Source organism: Haliotis cracherodii, unplaced genomic scaffold, assembly GCF_022045235.1.
Source record: "Haliotis cracherodii isolate W230 unplaced genomic scaffold, xgHalCrac1.p SCAF_1, whole genome shotgun sequence".
Taxonomy (NCBI): Eukaryota; Metazoa; Mollusca; class Gastropoda; order Lepetellida; family Haliotidae; genus Haliotis; species Haliotis cracherodii.
The window spans coordinates 57,203,295-57,224,527 of record NW_027266264.1 but is presented as its reverse complement, the minus strand read 5'-3'; the positions used below and the strand labels follow the sequence as shown (position 1 = coordinate 57,224,527).

Genomic DNA, 21,233 nt, shown 5'->3' with positions numbered 1-21,233 from the left:
CTTCATGGGTCTACAGAAATGAAGTCTTAGTTGGTCACTCCATAGGCGATTCAATATTTATATATGGACTCCAGACCAATTTCAAACAACTATCTATTCCTGCAGCATGCAAGACTTGAGGTTACAAATGAAACTAACTGGTTTAGCACATGATTAACTTGCCCAAACTGCTTCAGTGCAGTAATCAGCTAGGGAACATTTCAGAATCATAATTTCTACCTGAATACTGAACTGTATGATCAGTGGTAAGTCACTGACTTCCCAAGATATTTTGTTGAATCTTATGACTTGAGACATTTTAAGCTTTTTCACAACATGGACGCTTAATATGTTTCCGTATTTGCAGTATGAAGCTACCCTTACCAACCAAATTGTACACCAATCTAGGAGTAATGTAGTAAGTCCTAGTAAACTGTTGGAAGAGATATATTATTGCCAGACTTAATGACAAAGTTTTAGTTTCTACAACGTTTGTACTTTTGAAGTTTAATCCCTACTGCTTGATCTCTGACAAAGGAAGTTGTCAAAACTCAGATCAATTCTAATGAAATACTTCTACCTATTTTGCAATTTAATTTATCCGATCCTCTACGCAGATATGACACTTCAAGATACTTCACACACAGGTTTCACATATCAGTAAAATATCAGCGATTAATGAGATTCCCCTATAATCACCATACCTCATGCTAGTGAGAAGGGACAACCATAGTGCCGATCAGGTATGTGTGTTTGTTGTAACGTTCGACGGTGGTCTGTTAATAATCAAGTCTAACCACCCGAACCATCTATACAACTGATGGCAAGCAAAAGTTGGTTAGGACCACAGCTTTCATGAAGTAAGATTGTGACTTGGCTGTATGCCATCAAGCCTACTAGCATGGATAATTGGTCATACTTTAAATCACTGGGTTGCCTTGGATACTAACATGCTGACACGATGTACCTGGACTATTGCTGACAGCCGCACAAAACATTCACTCACATGGTGACAACTGCATGTATTAGAAAACCAACATTGTTACTAATCTACAACATTGCTAGAATATTACTGTCATGGAACAACATCCATTCATTACCAGCAACAAATCTTCTAGTTGTGCCCAGTAGAAAGAAGTGAGAAGGAATTAATTCCACAATTCGATTTGGCTACTAAGTCAGATGAAATGTTGCCTATATCCAAGTTGGTAGAAACCTCAAGTTCTAATACAGAGTTCTCAGTTGTTCAGCAGGAAGAAAATCATAATGCAAAAATATGAATAATTTATTGTCAACAATCTGCTTATTTAAGATACAAAAAACTAACTGCAAAATATTAGATCTCTACACCAGTAGATACGCTGCCTTATGCTATCTAAACTCTGTATACTCTATACACCACTCTGAAGAACACCTGGGCCCACTTGCACAAAGCAATCTTAGTGCTACGACTGTTGTAAGCCTATGTTAAAGTATGGGAGTTGCGATCATCCCAGCGCTAAGATCGCTTTGTGCAAGCGGGCCCTGGTTCTTTCATATTACTATGTCATGTCAGATTTACTGTAGTAATATGAGTCATGTGACAAACCTGTGCAACGAATTGGTGCCAAATTGTCAGAGTAATACTTGGCTTGCATGGATTGCAAGCAAGATGTGGTGATCGTCTGAAAATTTTGTTCCGTTTTCACATTGTGGTAACACATTTTCATATCATTGAAATGCTTGATGATGAAACTTGGGTGTACAAAGTGATGACAGGATAGCTTTCTATGGGAGTTTCCGATGTCAAAGCTCGGCTATCCTATTGTTATATATATATATATATATATATATATATAATACTAGGGCTGGGACGGGTACCCGGGTCGGGTGGGTACTGAGTAGGACCTGGGTACCCACAGGACTACCCGCACCCGTGGTTAGTCACAGGATATATTGTTTATTGACAAAAATAATCTAAAACTCTATGGTTACACTGCAAGTCACTTATGTTTGCATTTGTTTCTGACTATGCATCCATTCCTTCTGACTTTTATAGGTTTGAAAAAAGATAAAACTTCAGTCAACTTCAGTGCATGCATGACCAGATCGTTTTATACGTGTATTTAAATACATTTTACCAGGGCTACGGTCAAACTATTCCCAATCGGACTTATTACACCCAAGTCTTGAGACAGAGCGGGTATCCAGGTAGGGTCGGGTAATAGCGTGGTGGGTACCCGGGTAGTAAATTTGGACTCGTCCCAGCCCTATAAGGTACACTGATATGTGATCATAGCTTATTTTTCATATCTGGTCTTTTTATGTGTATTCCATCTCTCTTAGTAACTGTAACAACGACACCATTCTTATCAGGGAGGTCCAGAAGTTGTTCAAAGGCACCAACCACCTCTTTCACTCTGAAACAAAAACATGAAATGTGAACACAATATAAGCAATATTATAATGACTTGTGCAACTTATCCAAGATAATATATCCTGTACACCCTGCTGTTGACTCCTGTAACAAACTTCCATTACAAGCTCACAAGTCAATTAATTGTGTGTGTAACTCTTGGGAGTCCACACGGCAATACACAATACAAGAAACTTTAAAGAAAAGAAGCCAAAGGCTACACTTTTTATTTATCGTTGCTTGGTGAAAGGAAAACAGAAATTTTGATTTTGCTCTTTTTTTTATAACGTGCTGATAAGCTGATAGTATATTGCACCCACAAAATAGTTTTTACAATATGACCCACTATCAATAATTATACATCAATGTTTCAAAAACAAACAAGACACTGCAGACAATAACACCCCATTGCTTGACGCAACAGCTGTGTTGAATGCTCTCCTCACACATTAAACCATTTTTATATTTTTTTATACCAGCTGACCTGCAACTGTAATGAAGAAGCAAGCTAAAACAAGATTAAACTGCTTTTTTCCCAACCTACCATTACCTGTAGAAAATCTTTGCTAGTTACACCAAAGACCCGGGTTCGATTCCCAACATGGGATCCCGTTAGTCGCCTCTTACCACAAGCATAGTCGCCTTTTACGGCAAGCATGGGTTGCTGAAGGCCTATTCTACCCTGGAACTTCCAGCTGCTAAGATTCTGTATATATCAGATTCTGTGGGTGTGGGTGTGGGTGTGGGTGGGTGGGTGGATCAGCCAGGAGTCCCCACCAACCACTGCTGGTCGTAAGAGGCAGCCAGATCAAGCAGGAGTCCCCACCAACCACTGCTGGATGTAAGAGGCAGCCAGATCAGGCAGGAGTCCCCACCAAACACTGCTGGTTGTAAGAGGCAGCTAGATCAGGCAGGAGTCCCCACCAAACACTGCTGGCTGTAAGAGGCAGCTAGATCAGGCAGGAGTCCCCACCAAACACTGCTGGTTGTAAGAAGCAGCTAGATCAGGCAGGAGTCCCCACCAAACACTGCTGGTTGTAAGAGGCAGCTAGATCAGGCAGGAGTCCCCACCAACCACTGCTGGTCGTAAGAGGCAGCCAGATCAAGCAGGAGTCCCCACCCAACCACTGCTGGCTGTAAGAGGCAGCCACATCAAGCAGGAGTCCCCACCAACCACTGCTGGTTGTAAGAGGCAGCCAGATCAGGCAGGAGTCCCCACCAACCACTGCTGGTCGTAAGAGGCAGCCAGATCAGGCAGGAGTCCCCACCAACCACTGCTGGTCGTAAGAGGCAGCCAGATCAAGCAGGAGTCCCCACCAAACACTGCTGGTTGTAAGAAGCCAGATCAAGCAGGAGTCCCCACCAAACACTGCTGGTTGTAAGAAGCCAGATCAAGCAGGAGTCCCCACCAACCACTGCTGGTTGTAAGAAGCAACCAGATCAAGCAGGAGTCCCCCACCAACCACTGCTGGTTGTAAGAGACAGCCAGATCAGGCAGGAGTCCCCCACCAAACACTGCTGGTTGTAAGAGGCAGCTAGATCAAGCAGGAGTCCCCCACCAAACACTGCTGGTTGTAAGAGGCAGCCAGATCAGGCAGGAGTCCCCACCAACCACTGCTGGTTGTAAGAGGCAGCCAGATCAGGCAGGTGTCCCCACCAACCACTGCTGGTTGTAAGAGGCAGCCAGATCAAGCAGGAGTCCCCACCAACCACTGCTGGTTGTAAGAGGCAGCTAGATCAAGCAGGAGTCCCCACCAACCACTGCTGGTTGTAAGAGGCAGCCAGATCAGGCAGGAGTCCCCCACCAAACACTGCTGGTTGTAAGAGGCAGCCAGATCAAGCAGGAGTCCCCACCAAACACTGCTGGTCGTAAGAGGCAGCTAGATCAAGCAGGAGTCCCCCACCAAACACTGCTGGTTGTAAGAGGCAGCCAGATCAGGCAGGAGTCCCCACCAACCACTGCTGGTTGTAAGAGGCAGCCAGATCAGGCAGGAGTCCCCCACCAACCACTGCTGGTTGTAAGAGGCAGCCAGATCAGGCAGGAGTCCCCCACCAACCACTGCTGGTTGTAAGAGGCAGCCAGATCAAGCAGGAGTCCCCACCAACCACTGCTGGTTGTAAGAGGCAGCCAGATCTAGCAGGTCAGGCTCGGTCAACACAGTTGCTTGTATGTCAATGTTCCCAATGACTTGGGACGTTGCACATACTTTCATCACTGGTTTGTTCTGTTATTTACATTTCATCATATAGCTGGAATATTGATGATACAATCTTTTCTCAAACACATTTTAAATAGAATAAGCCTTGTCCTAACCACAAAGTGAAAAGTCAGCATTTAGTACACACTATTTGATATTCAGATGGCTTCGTACACCCTTATGAATTGTCCAGGCTGTCATTTAGAAGTTTCCAAAAAACAAACCATGATGTTGCATCACCAGGAGATATTCCTGTTGTGTTAATATAATACTGATACTCACGACATTATGCCCAGCATCTTCACCAGCCCTTGTGCATCATCAGCATACAGAGACTTGCTGCCATCGTCAATTCCTTTCATTATGTCAGTCTCCGCAAACGTTGGACACATGCAGCAGAAGCTTAGACCCATTGATCCCAAATGAGGATTGGCCTTAAAATGTAAAAACTGTTGAAGTAATAACTTCTTTTCTAGATTCACCCTGATGATGTATCTGGACTTATCAGCACCATACCCATGTGTTTCACGATAGATGTCAAAGGTCGGCATCACCTTAGTCTGCCCTCCTACATTAAGTGGACACACTGTGATATAACTGAAATACTTTTCGAAGTGATAGTGAACCGAACAACCTGTATTCATGCAGCACATTTAACACAGGTTTAAAGATTCACTGTAGTAGAGGTGTTATGATAGGGGGGGGGGGGGGGGGGGGGGGGGGGGGGTTAGAGTTTCGCTTCAGTTTGTTGATCTGATGTTTAGAGGTGTGATGATACAGTGGGGTTTAGAGTTTCGCTTTAGTTTGTTGATCTGATGTTTAGAGGTGTGATGATAGGGTTGGGTTTAGAGTTTCGCTTCAGTTTGTTGATCTGATGTTTAGAGGTGTGATGATAGGGTGGGGTTGCGATATGATATGTATAGATCTGGATACTATGGATGTGATATGATTCGTATCCTGATACAGTTCTCTTATTTCATAAGTTGATGAGGTACTTTCAGGTGAATCACAGCCACAATTCATTTCAAAGAAAATTGTTTTCAAATTTCAGACATCAAAGATGTATTGTATTGTTGGCCTTGTATTAGGATACAATACTGTATCGCTGTATCATTATACCCCTACTAATGTTTGGAATTAAAACACTTCCAGACTGCTTCACTTCGGGCTTTCCTCCCACATTAAGCTGATACGCTGTGATATAACTGGAATACTGTTAGAGGCTGCATTAAACCCAACTCACTCACTCACACTCGCTGCAAAACTGACCACCATGGAGAAACCTCATTTACTCACTCGGTCCTGAGCAGTAACCTTAACTAACACTCACCGCCCAGCTTCGTGTGTAACCAACAACTCCAAACTTGGAAGCCGCATAAACTGGTGTGATATACACAGGCGTGAGACCTGCGAAGAGATGTATCACTACGTGTTACAGAAACTAGCTCTCTGATTGGCTGGTCCATACATGTCAACTGGTTGGCCTGTACAGTCATGATGACGTCCTAGTCACTTGACCGTCACATCATAAGTGACTCTTTTGTATACCTTGGCTTGTAATAATCTGACTAGACAATCCAGTGAACAATCCTTGGCATCTGGGTATGATGACAATTAACCAAGTCACCAAGCCTGATCACCCAATCCATCTGGTCGCCTCTTACGACATGCAAAGATTTGAAAATCTTAACTCCAAGAGAACATCAAACTTTAACCAAATCCATGACCCAAGCTGAATATTTTAAACAGAAGTTTTCATCGCATTTGCATTGTTTATTAAAAATCCTCTTGGGAAAGGCTTTGAAAAGATTTCAAAACTGCTCCATTAAAACGGCTTTAATCAACAGTAATGACATATAGCAAATATATCTGGGAGGTTGGTTAAAATGGCAATTGCCTTGTTTCAGAAATGTGAAGAGAAGAGACCCATGTTATCATATAGGGGTCGTATGTGTTGTCGAGGCATCTATGATCTGTGGCCTTCTGCATGCTGAGGTACTCACAGTGACACCTCATTAATCCACAACCTTGTAATCTGGACGCCCTATTCTGTGGGAACATCTATATACTACTAATTTAAAGGGACATTCCTATGTACCCATGATTTGTTATCTCAGAAATTTGTTAATCAGGACAATTTGGTAATCTGGGGAATTTGTTAATTAGGACAGTTTGTTAATTCAGACACTTTGTTAACCAGACACTTTGATAATCTAGACAATTTGTTCATAAAAACATTTCTTAATCAGGACAATTTGTTGATCAGGAGACTATGTTAATCTGAACAATTTGTTGATCAGGCAACTATGTTAATCTGAACAATTTGCTGGAAACTGTCAGGAATAGGGGGTTTCACTGTACATGATTATAACAACTGATAGTGTAGATACCTGCAGCAGATGAGACGTTTATGATGAGGCCTCCATTTCCTCCCTTGTCACGTCTCAGAGCTTCCACTGCATACTGGGACCCCATGACAACACCCTTCTGCTCAACACAAACAAGGATGGTGTCAGTTCTAATGCTATGCTAATACCGGTTAGAACTAATTACAGAGTAATCACCAAGCCACAATGTATCACACATAATCAGTTATTACTAGTTTGGTGCAGGTTATTCTACGTATTACTTATGATGCTTATCTCATTTCAAGGAAGGAAATAAAGAAAATGTCAACCCTTTAGAAACACTTCAATGAAGTCAACCGGTTCATTTGATAAACTTGTGATGTCATGACCAGTACATGATTCTAGGGATGTCATGATACCGCATACCAGACCTTCTGCACTTAGGGTGGATGCACTACCACACTAGACTATGGAGGCGGTCCGAAACTGCATATGCAGATAACGGCAGTTGGTTATGTGAGAGCGTTTCTTGAAGACAGGTCTTAGCTTATATTTAGGACAATTTTGGCCAGTGTTTCCCTGCTCCTGTATCACGAGCATCATTTATCCCATTGATTCCAATAATACTTTCAAACCATCTTCATCATGAGGCCTCGGATGACTGGGGTGTGGGATGGGAGAGTGGGATGAGGGCATGGGATGGGGCGTGGGATGGGGGCGTGGGATGGGGGAGTGGGATCGGGGCGTGGGATGGGGCGTGGGATGGGGCGTGGGATGGGGCGTGGGATGGGGGAGTGGGATCGGGGCATGGGATGGGGGTGTGGGATGGGGGCTTGGGATGGAGTGTTGGATGGGACGTGGGATGGGGCGTGGGGTGGGTGTGTGAGTTTTCACTGCAGTGAGTATATGTTGTCAGAGCATGATGACTAATATTGTGATATTAGCCCTGAACAAAATGTACCAACTGAGAGGTTTAAGTGGAGTCTACAGAGACAGATCAAGAATTTTCATAATAATTTAATTGTACAAAAGTCATGACGGCTGAGATTGCGGTTGACCCCTGCCAGTGAGTACACTTAGTAATCAAACGTAGTATGAGTGACATCTTATTTACCAAGGAGCATATAGGACATGTTCCACTAACCAGATTGATATCAATCATTTTATTCCATGCGCCTTCATCAGCTATGCCAGCATTGTTTACCACCATGTCTAGTCGCCCATACTGTTTCTTCACTGCATCAAATGTGGCTGAAAGTTTCAAATAACTTCAGTAACACACAATATTGCACAATATCTGTTCTAGCTGAGAGACGCGATGGGGTCTTACAGTCACGTGATGTAGGGTCATGTCTTGACTGTAGGACCCCATCGCGGCTCTCAGCTATATCTGTTCATGACCTTCCCCTTTCTTTTTTTTTCATTTATATGTATACCATATTCAACATAATAAGCGCCCAGGGTGCTCTCAAAATTAGAATAGGGGGCTCTTATTATAATATAATTTTGGTGAAAAAAACAAAACAGAGTTGAAAGATTGTAAATTTTGTGGTTTATGCAGACAGTCTGAAATGATACAAAAGAAAAGTCTGTGTGTATTATACACGACAGATATATTTTCCAGAATTTAATTGCCTGTAATTAAGGATGCATTTTACACACGATCGAGTGAGTATAATACACGAATAAATAAGTCTTGTGTATATTGATCGGAAGGGGTGCTAATTTGGATTGTTCACTAGCCAATATATTAGCAAATATCATGGTGGGCGCTTATTAGAGAGGGGCGCTTATTACGTCGAATTCGGTACTTGTTAACAAGTCTCAATGTTGTTGCGGTTTCACACAAGGAGCCAAATAATGTGCTTAGGATTCAATTATACGTTACGAATATGTACGATAACGTTTTCCAGTAATTAATGCTTTCAAGGAATATATTTCCTAATGAGGATTCGAACCTTTGATGTCATTCTCGTGCGTCACGTCACACTTAAAGAAGAAAACTCTGTCTCTGCTGTACTGTTGTTGGAAAGACGACACAGTTGCCTCCCCTGTTTGGACTTTGATATCGGCCACACAAACCTGTTGTAAACAGGAAATCAGTTAATCATTTATTTTAGCATGAATTTGGACGATTCCTCTAAAGAAATATCCTTTAAAGCTCACTAAACTATAGATACACTGTACAAAATAATTATGAACGGCCACTCTGAGACTCCAAATATCCTCTGCGCTTACGTTCGCCCCTCGCTTCAACAGGACTTCCGAGAAAGCTTTTCCTAAACCTTGCGCTGCTCCAGTAATCAGTGCAACTTTTCCCGATAATGACATGCTGATTTAAGGGTAATTTGGAACACGCAAAACCTAAAGAGCTGCACTTCAAAACAACCCTTTTGAACGTGAGTTTTCCAAGGTCCTTTGGTGTATAAAGGCTAGTTCACTTGACGGCATGCATCCGCATTCGTCTCATCTAATTCGTCTAATCCAGACTGTTGTATCAGATGTGCGTTAACTGGATAAACGAGGGTCACAATGTCGGCGTCATGTCACAGCGTTCGTTCTCCGAATGTGAACACTGTTAAATTTACATTCTCGTTTGAAATGTTTTGTAAAAAAAGTGTACGGAAAACTAAGAATGTAGATCTTTATTTTATTGTGCAAAGTAAGCGAGTTAACATATCCGTGTAATTATTCTATTTAAAAAAATACAAATACAAAAAATAAGGCAACTGGTGAAGTTGTGGTGAACTTGAAGGCGTAATGACGATAATATCTTTAAAATATGTTAGTGTAGATCAACATCTGGTATATCCACCATGTTGAGGGATACATGTACGTTGATCTCATTGCAACCCCAACCGTTTGACGGTACTTGTCCCACTGTCGAGAATTTACATTTTATATTTGCCATTCGGGCAACTTGGGATATTGACGCCCCCCCACCAAAAAAAAAAAAACACAGCAATTTCATGTTATAGAAGCACATGCGGCTCCCGTTGTGATAATAATATAGTCTTTATACAACATCTAATCAACAACAAAAGCAAGTCAATTGGAGAACATTTTAGGTGTGCATCTTAGAAAATAACAAAATCACGCTGCATTTGTTAGGGCAACACTGCTCCTATGATGAAATGTTGCAATACACGTACGAGCTTACCAAACCCATGGTAAACGACATGCATGGAGTCTGCATGTATAGTAGGTAATGTATACAAGTTCTATACACTTGAGGGAGATAGAGGGAAACCATTTATTAGTTTAGATAGAGTGTATAGACGAACTGCCCAAGTTCTGGCGCTTTTATGCCAAAAGTCTAAGGTATGATAAATAAAACAAAGGAGGCAGGGGTCGTCTCAAAATCAAAACCGTGACTTAAAAGGATATAAGAACAACCGCTGTGTACGTAATACAAACACCATTGTTAACGTAATGAACTACTGCCGTGAAAGTAATACAAACACCATTGTTAACGTAATGAACTGATGCCGTGTACGAAATACAAACACCGTTGTTGACGTAACGAACTACTGCCGTGTACGTAATACAAACACCATTGTTGACGTAATGAACTACTGAACTACTGCCGTGTACGTAATAGAAACACCATTGTTAACGTAATGAACTGATGCCGTGTACGTAATACAAACACCATTGTTGACGTAATGAACTGATGCCGTGTACGTAATACAAACACCATTGTTGACGTAATGAACTGATGCCGTGTACGTAATACAAACACCGTTGTTGACGTAATGAACTACTGCCGTGTACGTAATACAAACACCGTTGTTGACGTAATGAACTGATGCCGTGTACGTAATACAAACACCGTTGTTGACGTAATGAACTACTGCCGTGGACGTAAATTAATGGTTACTGATGTCACTCAGTGCAATGACGCAATAATGCATCATTCTTGCCACGAATCACGTTGACCCGGCACGCCTGTAACACGGGTTAAGGGATACTACTTCTTCACAATATGTACGACTGATTGTATAATTGGCAATAAAGTGATCATTAGCCCGGTACGTTTACCCATGAATGTTTTTCGTGTAAAACAAATTTCTTACTCTTGCTTATATATATACTGAGTCAAATTAAAATCTTCACATTTTTAAAAGTAATCCCATATATGATATACAACGGACAAAGGTATCAGAGAAGGATTTTAATTAACGGTGGTAACCATAATTTGTTCCATGCACCTACGTACGGTATTCGATAATAACATCAAAAGTTTAAATCATAAGTCCCAAGCACGAGAATCTGATGGCACACAAGTTCAGTAGCGTGTACGGCCACCATGTGCGTTGACAACTGCCACACAACGCCTCCACATGGACATTGTGATGCCTGTGAACACATGCTTGGGAAGACGACGCCATTGTTGCTGCAAAATGGTGCCAAGATCTTGCAAATTCTGTGGTTGGTTCTGGAGTGTGCGCACACTTCTGCCAAGAGCATCCCAGACGTGTTGGATGGGATTGAAGTCGGGAGACCTTGACGGCCAGTCCATGACGTTGACTCCCGCATTCTGAAGGAAATTCCTAGTCAAAATTGCTGTGCAGGGTCTGGCATTGTCGTGTTGGAAGATTAAACCGGGTCCATGTGCTGCCATAAAAGGCACAAGTTCTGGTGCCAGTACCTGGCCACGGTAAGCAGCAGCGTTGAGGTTGCCACGGATGACAAGAAGCCTGGAACGTGCATTGCCACAGAAAGCACCCCACACCATGACACTTCCGCCTCGAAATCTGTCAACTTCCTGAACACAACACTGGGCGTAACGTTCATGACGGCGCCTTCACACCCTCGCCCTACCATCCACAAATCGAAGATTAAATCGGGATTCATCACTGAAGACGAATTGATTTCAATTCCTCTGAGTCCATCGTAAGTGTCGCTGTGCCCACATTTGACGTTGACGTCTGTGTAATTGAGTCAGAATCGGACCGCTGTATGGCCGTCGTGCTTGAAGGTGAGCAGTTCTCAGACGGTTTCGAACAGTTTGCGCACTCAGTCTCCCCCTAAACAGTTCATTTCTGGTTGATGTAGCCGTCAAAAATCGGTTACGGAGGTGACGTAAGGCAATCTGACGATCCTCTTGCACATTTGAAAGGCGTGGCATGACAAATGGCCGTAAAGACTTTTGTTTTCTTGTGTTTTTCTTTTTTTGTTAATGACTGCTAACAAGTATGGCTGAAAACACGTGCGGTATTATGGCCACGCGACCAGTTGCACGTGAAAAAACACTTTTGCCACTATAGTGCTGTGCACATGATTTTGATCGATTCACCTGCACAAAAACGGGTGTTATCTGAAGACAACACGTGGCCATTACTGTTTAAATACACAATAAGGGCCCACAATGATAACTGGTCAATATGTTAAAATTTTAGGATTGTGAAGTTTTTAATTTAGTTCAGTATATATGGTGGTGTATTGAGCGAGGTCGTTTTGAAAGTATTTCTGTTACATCAGGTACTTGACACTTAGTGAGTGAATGTTGATAAAGTATGCAGTCATCTTATGGATGCATGACCTCTATTTTCAGTTTGTAATCGAATTTGGACCAGACAAACCAGTGGTTGGTATTATGAGCAATGTTATAACGCCAACCTCACTGTGTGATGCCAGGACCTCTGTGATGAGAGGGTCACTGAGCCCGACACCCTCAATCCAACCTGGTTCATAAGCATAGGAAACGACTGATCAACTGATAACTGATCCTTGCGACTACCGGAAAGCATTTGCTTGTGTCTACTAACAAGGTGTGTGTTTTTTCTCATTTATTTTGAGTCTAATGTTCTCCATCAATTAGACTATATGGTCAATCAGCCAATACTTAAGTCTCTTCATTGGCTCCCAATACGTGCTCGAGATGATTACAAAAGTTCTCCCGACCACTGTGACTCTTTTGTTCAGACTCTAAGAATCGACTACAACCCCAAAGATGGGATCTTAAAAACGTCTGGATACAGTTCTTTCAAAACATCTGCTGTCGTTTAATGGGATTATACTACCGGATAAAACACCAAACAGTAAACAGTTTCCAGACCAGCCTAAAAACACACGCCTGTTTCAAACATTCTACTGCCATATAGAGACTGACGGATCGCTCACTACATGCAAGAAGTCATGTTCTGTGTTGAGAGTCGTTTTTCATCCGCCTCATGCTGATGGTCGTGTCCGCGTTTGGCAACGACGCAATGAGTGTTTTCAGCTGGATATGCAGACAACTGTGTGATGATGGAACAGATTCGGAGGTGGCAGTGCTAGTCATGCACACAATCGCCTTCACATCTTCAGACTGAATGTTAACACCCGGGTGTGCAGGTATGACGTCTTGCAAGAACTTGTTCTTCCGCGGTTTCAGGAGCACCTCAGTTGCTGTTTTTTCAACGCTCGTACGGGGGATGAACATGATGCCAGATCCATTCTGGCAGGATACCCAGTATGCTGAGAATACGGGCGAAAAGTGGATTCAAAAGGAGCTGCCGACAAAATCGCAAGAGGGGGACACAAGCAGTACTAATGGTCACCTAGAGCAGACGTGTGCTTCCTTCAGTTTTCTTGTAGTACCGCCACGGAGAGTCATTTCACCAACTTTCTCTTTTCACCGATCCTCACAATATTCAACGAATGAATTCACATAACTTTTGATTTCTAATGGTAATGAAATAGATTTACTGTGTCCTAAACAGTGTCAAAAGTATCACTTCTACATTTAGGGGTGACTTCCGTTTTACAAGACTTGCAAGAAAAAAACCCAGAAAACATGTTTCATCTATTATGGAAATTTATTGATCCATTTTTATGGAGAGGGGATTATACATTGGAATCATGGCACACAAAATAACTGTAAGATCTAAATTTAAAAAAATGTACATGTCATACTTCATGCATTCAAACTAACGCACAAACAAAAATATTATCATATGGTATGATATTGCCCCATGAATAACCCCAATTGAATTACAGGTACCCTGACTGATGTGGTAATTCCATTTCACGCTGGGGCATTTATTGCATATTTAGTATTTATTTACTATGTCACATCTCAGATAAATGCTATAAAGCACTGGACAATATTGGTGCAACAGTGGATAAATCTATAACAGACTCCAGTCTAATAGTAACATATCATCATTGTATTGCATTGTGTCTTATTTGTTTTGATAGGTTATTACACTCAGAAGGAGTGTATTATCACATTTATTGCATTTCATTCACAAAGTAACAACTACTAAATATTCAATACACATATTCAACTTTGTAAGAGGCAACTGTAACCATGGTAAGGGTCTTCTATCTCAAACTAGTGACCAGATTCAAGCTTGACATAGTAACTTTGACCACTTTGGTGACACCAATAAGCATTGATATTGTGTCCACCTACTAAGCATTCAAATGCAGGACAAGAATATCCTGGCACCTGAGAGGTTGAGACCCAAAAGGACACTCGGCCAACTACTATATATCCTTGAATGGGTGCCTGGGCATCTTACACCCAGCATCTTTTCAAGGCAGGCATCTATTTTTTTCAGTATTGCAAACATTTAATTTCAATGAACGGTGTTAAATGTGAACGAGTGACATTTGCATTTTGTATGATGACAGCTTTTGTTCCTTACTATCACTTCAATGAGTACATAAAGGAATATCTATGTGTAGAGATAAAAGTTTCCCTGTCCATTTGCATTGATCTGGTAACAATTCACAGGCATTTATTTAATTTGTGAGCCTATCAGTCGTGTCTATTCAAGCCAGGCATCTATTCACCTATTCACATAAGTTCAATCACATCAACTGAAAATGTATCCAAACTGTGTGCCTTCCAACACAAAATTGTATACCCAACCATCGCATACTCTTGTATGGTGGCAATATTAAAACATGACTGCAGTATTGTAATATTGCCTTGCAATATCCACCCTGCGATATCTTGAGAGCCCTTCTTGTGATACATTCGAGAACTACTAATAATGCATGTACATGAAATATAATCTGTCACTACATTACATCTAGACCAACAGATAAAGGATTACCCTTAAAGTACTGTACATGTCCCAGATCCTTTGAACTAAGGATTGTCATACTATACCATGGATACATTATTAAAGATTTACAGAATGAACTAACAACCACTTCAAACCAAACTGCTTAAACATAATTCTGTTGAAAGCTGTACATTAATGCAATGTTATTAAAATCCTATCTTTTACACAGACATGATACTTATCTGCGTTAAGATCTGAGATCACCTCCATGGAGGTTCGCATGATGTCAACCAGGAGTGCACTTAAATCGCCCTGTCTAAATGAAGGCTGTTCTAGAGCAATTCAAATGTCAGCTTTTTAAAATAATTTGACTATCAAGCACCTTAATTCATTTGTTTGTTTCTTGTTTAATGCTGCACCCAGCAATATTCCAGCTATATGACATCTATCTATAAATAATCAAATCTGGACCAGACAATCCAATGATTGACATCATGAGCATCGATCTATGCAAATAGGATACAATGGCATGCATCAACCAAGTCACGAAGCCTGCCACCCATTCTCGTTAGTCGCCTCTTACAACAAGCATGGGTTGCTGAAGATCATATTTCTTTGATGGTACTTGCTATTGTGTGTACATGCCATGGCGCTTGGAGCGAGAAAATGTACCAATCGTCCACAACCATGATGATGCCCTCATACTTTCTACTTTGGGGACTTGTTTGTTTTCGAGATACAGAAATCAGATATGCTGGTTTGAATACTTCAATCATTTGTACTGTTTGTTATTTGGTTGTTGCACGTAAGAAATATTCCAGCTATACGACGGCGGTCTGTAAACAATCGAGTCTCTATCAGACAATCCAGTAATTGACATCATGATCATCGATCCACGCAATTGGGATACGATGACATGCATCAACCAAGTCAGCGAGTCTGACCACCTGATCCAGTTAGTCGCCTCTTACGATTGTACTGAGAATTTAGAGACCTTGATGCTGATTGGCTGATTAGAAAGTTCCCCTATGAAGTGTCCTCAGATCTTCACTACGAAGAGTATCAGATGGAAGAAAAGATTTCATTATATTGAGAATGTACATCAATGTATCATTTCCTGACTCTTTCCTCATCTTCAAAAATAATATTTGATGTGATGCATAAAATATAGAGCTCATTACCAGAAGTATTCTTCAAACAACCTTTACTGTATAGATGTTGGAGTGTCTCTGCATTAAGCTGTTCATTATGTACAAACAGACTGCATAGCAAGCCGTAATGCCATACAATATTTGAGTTTCAAAGAATGCTCCTCTCTCGTTTTCTATGATAATTGACTTTGTCATAACTATCATACAAATCAGTAACATCATACACATGATGAAACTCAATATTCTACCAACATTGTGATACACACAACTAGATATACATATATACACATAGCTAGGCTATAATGTCTATTAAACTTACAATTAAATCAATTGTCTCTAGTACCCTGAATATTTTCTGATGTCTAGTAATTGTTTCTTGCAACATTTATACATTGACATTATGGCCTACTTTGAAATCTCCTGACTGCGCCAACATATACTTCATCTGACCCAATACAATCTAGTTTTGGAGGGCACACTGTACATGGGTTAGCATTTTAAAAAAACACCCCTGAACCCATGAAGGAGCGGGGAGCTGATTATACACAAGTGTGTACTGTGTTATACACACAAATATACAATACAAGGTCTCCAATACTGGACATGACCTCTGCATAGCTATGAGTAACTTAACAATATGCATGCTTACAAAGCTCCTTCAAAAGTATAAGTCTGCCTGATTCCCTACCTGTGAAAATGATGAGTAAGGTTATGGAGATTCATGCCTACTGCTCTATAATTAATGTGCTTTATCTATTCAGGGGTCAGTTCCCATGCTCACCTGAAACATTGAGCTGAGGTACTTATCCTTCTTTCTCGTTGAGAATTGAGTTCGGACTAATGTGGGTTTTCATAAATGTGAATAAGTTTCAGAAGTCATTCGATCTTTATCATATTTATACAATCATATATAACTCGACCACTCGTCCAGGTCATAGGACAGACTAACTGCTTACAATACAGTAAGCAAAACAATGTCTTCCTACCTTACAGAAAATGTCTTTTGATTTCAAGAAGTTAAATATATCACAATTTTAATAATTAGACTTAGTCCCAGCCAAACAATGGATCATCTATGTGTCTATCATTCAACATGTAAAATACCAAGTCGTACAGTCAGTTGTCTAAACATTTACATAATGTGTCTTCATGTGAGAATCTAATGTGGTGCTCCACAAGTATTCCTCACCACAGATGAAACATTTGAACGGCTTCGCACCATCATGACGTCTCATGTGCATGTCCAAGGTCACCCGCTTCGTGAACTTTTTACCACACTTCTTACAGTCAAAGAACTCCCTGGTTGAGTGGAAGTTGGTGTGGTGTTCCAGCAGGCTTTTGGTGGAGAAGGAGAGGTCACAGTGCTGACATTTGTAAGGTTTCTCAATGAAGTGGGACTGGATGTGAGTGTCCAGGTCCTCCTTGTTGGTGTACTCCTCCCCACAGATGCCACACTTGAACTCATTGCCCTCCTGGTGACCCACGGCATGTTCCATCAATCCCCGCCGTCCCCCAAACTGCTTGCCACACAGGGTACAGCGGTAGGGATTCATCACGTCATGCTTCTGCATGTGTCTGCGGTATGCGCTGTTTTCTTCATAGTTCATACCACAGACAGTGCACCTGTATGGGTTCTCGTCTGTGTGCTTACGGTGATGTCGCTTCAGACGGACCTCTGTAGGGAACTTCTTACTACACACTGTGCATACAAATGTTTTCTCAGTATGACTCTCCATGTGCTTGGTGTATTGGCTTCTTCGTGCAAACTTTTTGTCACAGACTTCACAAGAATATGGAGTTTCTCCCGTGTGATGACGTACATGCATGTTGAGAGCTGAACTTTGTCGGAAACACTTGCCACACATTTCACACTGGTACGGTTTTTCCCCAGTGTGGACCCTCATGTGGATCCGCAGTGGGGGCAGGGTCCGGAATGTTTTCCCACACACATTACACAGGTGGGGCTTGATGTTTGTGTGGATCTTCTGATGCTCAAGGACACCTCTTCGTGAAGAAAACTGCTTCTCACAAATTGGGCACTTGAGGTCCTGAGTAGTTCTTTTAACATAGAACTGTTTTGATAAAGTATATGGACTATAGTTTGTTTGGTCAAAGCGTTTACCACAGTTGAAACAATCAACCATCTCTGTCGAGCTGTAGATCTTGATTTTACTCTCACACTGATCACACTGAAAGAGTCGATAGTAGCGATGATTCTGACGACGATGTTTCTGCAGCTCATTTTTAGAACCAAACAGCTTCTTACACGTGCTACACTTCCATTTATAGGGATTTTCATCAACCTGAGTTCCGATTGTCTTCACTACTTTCGGTTCGTCTGATGTAGATTCATCGGGTCTGGCTTCAGTAACATCTCCACCTTCAATGACAGGCTCATCTACTTTAGCTGCACCACCTTCTACTTCATTCAACTTCTTTAATTTCTTTAACTTCTTTTTCTTCTTGTCCTTCAATTTCTTTTTCTTCTTTTCTTCAACTGGCTTTGGCTTGAAGGAGCACTCTTTACAAGCATTTAAGTAGGTTACTTTTCCATCTTCAATTTTAGCAATGACAGACGTTATTTTCTCCACATGTTTCGAGCATACCTGACAGATGTTTTCTGGAGTTTTAACCTTAGGTACAACAATAGGAGGAGCAGGAATTTCTGGAACTGGAATATGTTGTATTGGCTCTGGTTGAACTTCACCCCTTCCTGCAGCAATCTGTGAGTTCTCCCGAGCTAAACAAGCATTACATGTATCAAAGAACACGCTTTTACCATCCTCTCCAATCTTAAACAACACAGACTTGTCTGGTTCCACAAGCTCCTTTGCACAGAAATGACATGCCTTGACCTTCGGTTTTCTGCCACTACCTTTCTTTCGTATCTTCGGCATCTGAAGAGTTACATTGTCCAACATCACCTGGTTCACCTTCCCATCATCTTCCTTCCCTGTTCGTAAAACTGCCATCTTCTTTCTCTTTTTAGGAGATTTATCTTCCTCCAGTTCTTTCTGGAATGGGTCTGTGTTGTAGTCAGTGTGAAACTGGGCCCTCAGTTCCGTTAGCTGACAGTTGTCAATGGTCTGGGTGACAACCGCAGGCTGAGGAAGGGTGTTCAATGCATTCACAGAGTTCAGAGTGTTAATAGTCGCACTAAAAGAGTTCACTGGATTGTTCACTTGTGGAAGAATGTTGGTATTGGTTGCATTGATATTGAGATTAACATTACTGAGTTGGACTGTCTGGTATGTTGTCATGCTGTCCTGCATGTTATCGGGTGTCATTATCATCAGGGCAGCTTTGTAAGCTTCAGACGACTGATAGTTCACATTATCCCTTTGGGGTTGCATCATGTTCCTGGAATACCCATGGTCCTTTGCTTGAGTCACCATGGTATTCCCAGGATGTTGCTGCATTGACCCTCCATTCATGGACATTTGGGCGTAGCTGCAACTCTGACCTGGAAGTGTCGGTTGCATAACTGTTCGTGGAATTCCCATAGTCCGCGGTACTCCCATATTTTCCTGCTGTGTCTGCATGCAGATGTTGCCCAGCATCTGGAGCCCGTCGCCCATGTCCATCCCTGTGGGTACCATGTGTACTGGCCTCATGCCCCCAATATTTCCCATTGCGGGAGGGGCATGGATGTTTGGAGGGGCTAGATGCTGGGCTTGGCTGGACTGGGGCATGGGGATGTGACCTCCCATGTTCATACTGTTATGATGAGAGACTGGGGTATGCTGAACTTGCCGCACCTGAGCCTGATTCAAGTTGGGTATGTAGTACTGGAAGTCCTCGGTGACCACCAGTACATTCTCATTGGTATCTGTCATTGGCAGGTCCATGGTGGGGATCTTCAGTGATCACAATGCAAAACTTCAAACTGAAAAATAAAAAAACAAATACTTGAGGATTTCGCCAACAGTATTTGAATCTAAGGGCTCCCTACATTTATCAATCTTAACGTAAGTCATCCGACACTGAACCCTTGATTTCCCCTTCTAAGTTCCAACACCAAATATGGTTTACAGTAAATAGATATATAATGAAATATCTGTGGTTAATTTCAAGATTTATCCTATACTTAAACATTCATCAATTATTTTAGTTATACGAGTTAAGTTCATCTCTGTGACCACTGTCACATAGGACCATAGGTACTAGTATCTATAGACGAACAGTAATATAATCTGTTAAGATTGGATTATGATTGGAGTTGGATTCAGACCGACTTCATTCCCTTACTGACTTCATGAATACCATTACTGAGTAAAGGAAGGCAAACATCCATTTAGAATTTCTGTTACACCATCATCTTTGTATGTGGAATATAAATTTCTTGAGGCTGTTTCATTTCCTCATCGACAAAATTAGTGTCAATCAAATATAATGAACCAGAAGTGTCTTTGTCATTCTTTGAAAGCCATGCAATATTGAAAAAAAAACAATCACATAATACAAGAATGCCTCAAGCTATGATGTTCTCTATTACACGGATGATATGAGTTGCCGTTACCCTACAGTATATTTATCATCCCACCACGAGTTATCTGCCCATGTTGACAATTGCGAGACTATATAAACTGATTTCGTAAGTAACAAATGCCATCTACAAACAACTTAACCACGATGTTGTCATTAGAGTGTAGTACAGAAAAATAAAATTCACATGCACTCAATCAAACACGTCAGAAAGGATGTACATCTGAGCATTGTAAGAAAGAACTGTACTAATATGTTTGATTTGTGCCCAAACGAATTCTTTTAAATCAGTTTCTAGCGTCCATTAATCACTTACTCAAGTGTCAATGTCTTGTGTGATGTAGTTTGATAACCGTGGTGTGTCACTACCTGTGGGTATGTACATTAGAATGCAATACATCCGGATAATTGACAAGAAAACCTTTGATTCTGACAAGCACCTGTCTGGACAGCATTATACAGGTGGCGCAGTTTCAGGAGGAGATAACTCACACGTTTAGAACGTCGGTGATTGAGAGTGACGGTTGAGCGCATGCCTCGGTCATAACTGAACCCGGGATGTGCTCTGTCCATCACGAGTAGAATAAGTTGATTATACAAATGAAACACATGTATGGTCAAACTGATGTTTAAGGAAAACGATGCAATGTTGTTTCTCGTTTAGTTTACATCTC

At 41.5% G+C, this 21,233-nt stretch overlaps 2 protein-coding genes across 2 annotated transcripts; both read right to left on the bottom strand.

Annotated features, from left to right (window-relative positions):
- Positions 1 to 1,250: 1,250 nt before the first annotated feature.
- Positions 1,251 to 9,412, bottom strand: LOC139465830 (15-hydroxyprostaglandin dehydrogenase [NAD(+)]-like). The gene is made up of 7 exons (XM_071247769.1): positions 9,159 to 9,412; positions 8,879 to 9,002; positions 8,065 to 8,171; positions 6,963 to 7,059; positions 5,903 to 5,979; positions 4,855 to 5,006; positions 1,251 to 2,378 (listed from the first exon to the last, which is right to left on the bottom strand). Exons 1-7 carry the CDS (start codon positions 9,249 to 9,251, stop codon positions 2,252 to 2,254), a joined length of 777 nt encoding a protein of 258 aa, XP_071103870.1. The 5' UTR covers positions 9,252 to 9,412; the 3' UTR covers positions 1,251 to 2,251.
- Positions 9,413 to 15,580: 6,168 nt separating this feature from the next.
- Positions 15,581 to 21,016, bottom strand: LOC139465820 (uncharacterized). Its single transcript, XM_071247757.1, has 2 exons — positions 20,876 to 21,016; positions 15,581 to 19,960 (listed from the first exon to the last, which is right to left on the bottom strand). Exon 2 carries the CDS (start codon positions 19,920 to 19,922, stop codon positions 17,199 to 17,201), a length of 2,724 nt encoding a protein of 907 aa, XP_071103858.1. The 5' UTR covers positions 19,923 to 19,960; positions 20,876 to 21,016; the 3' UTR covers positions 15,581 to 17,198.
- Positions 21,017 to 21,233: the final 217 nt, after the last annotated feature.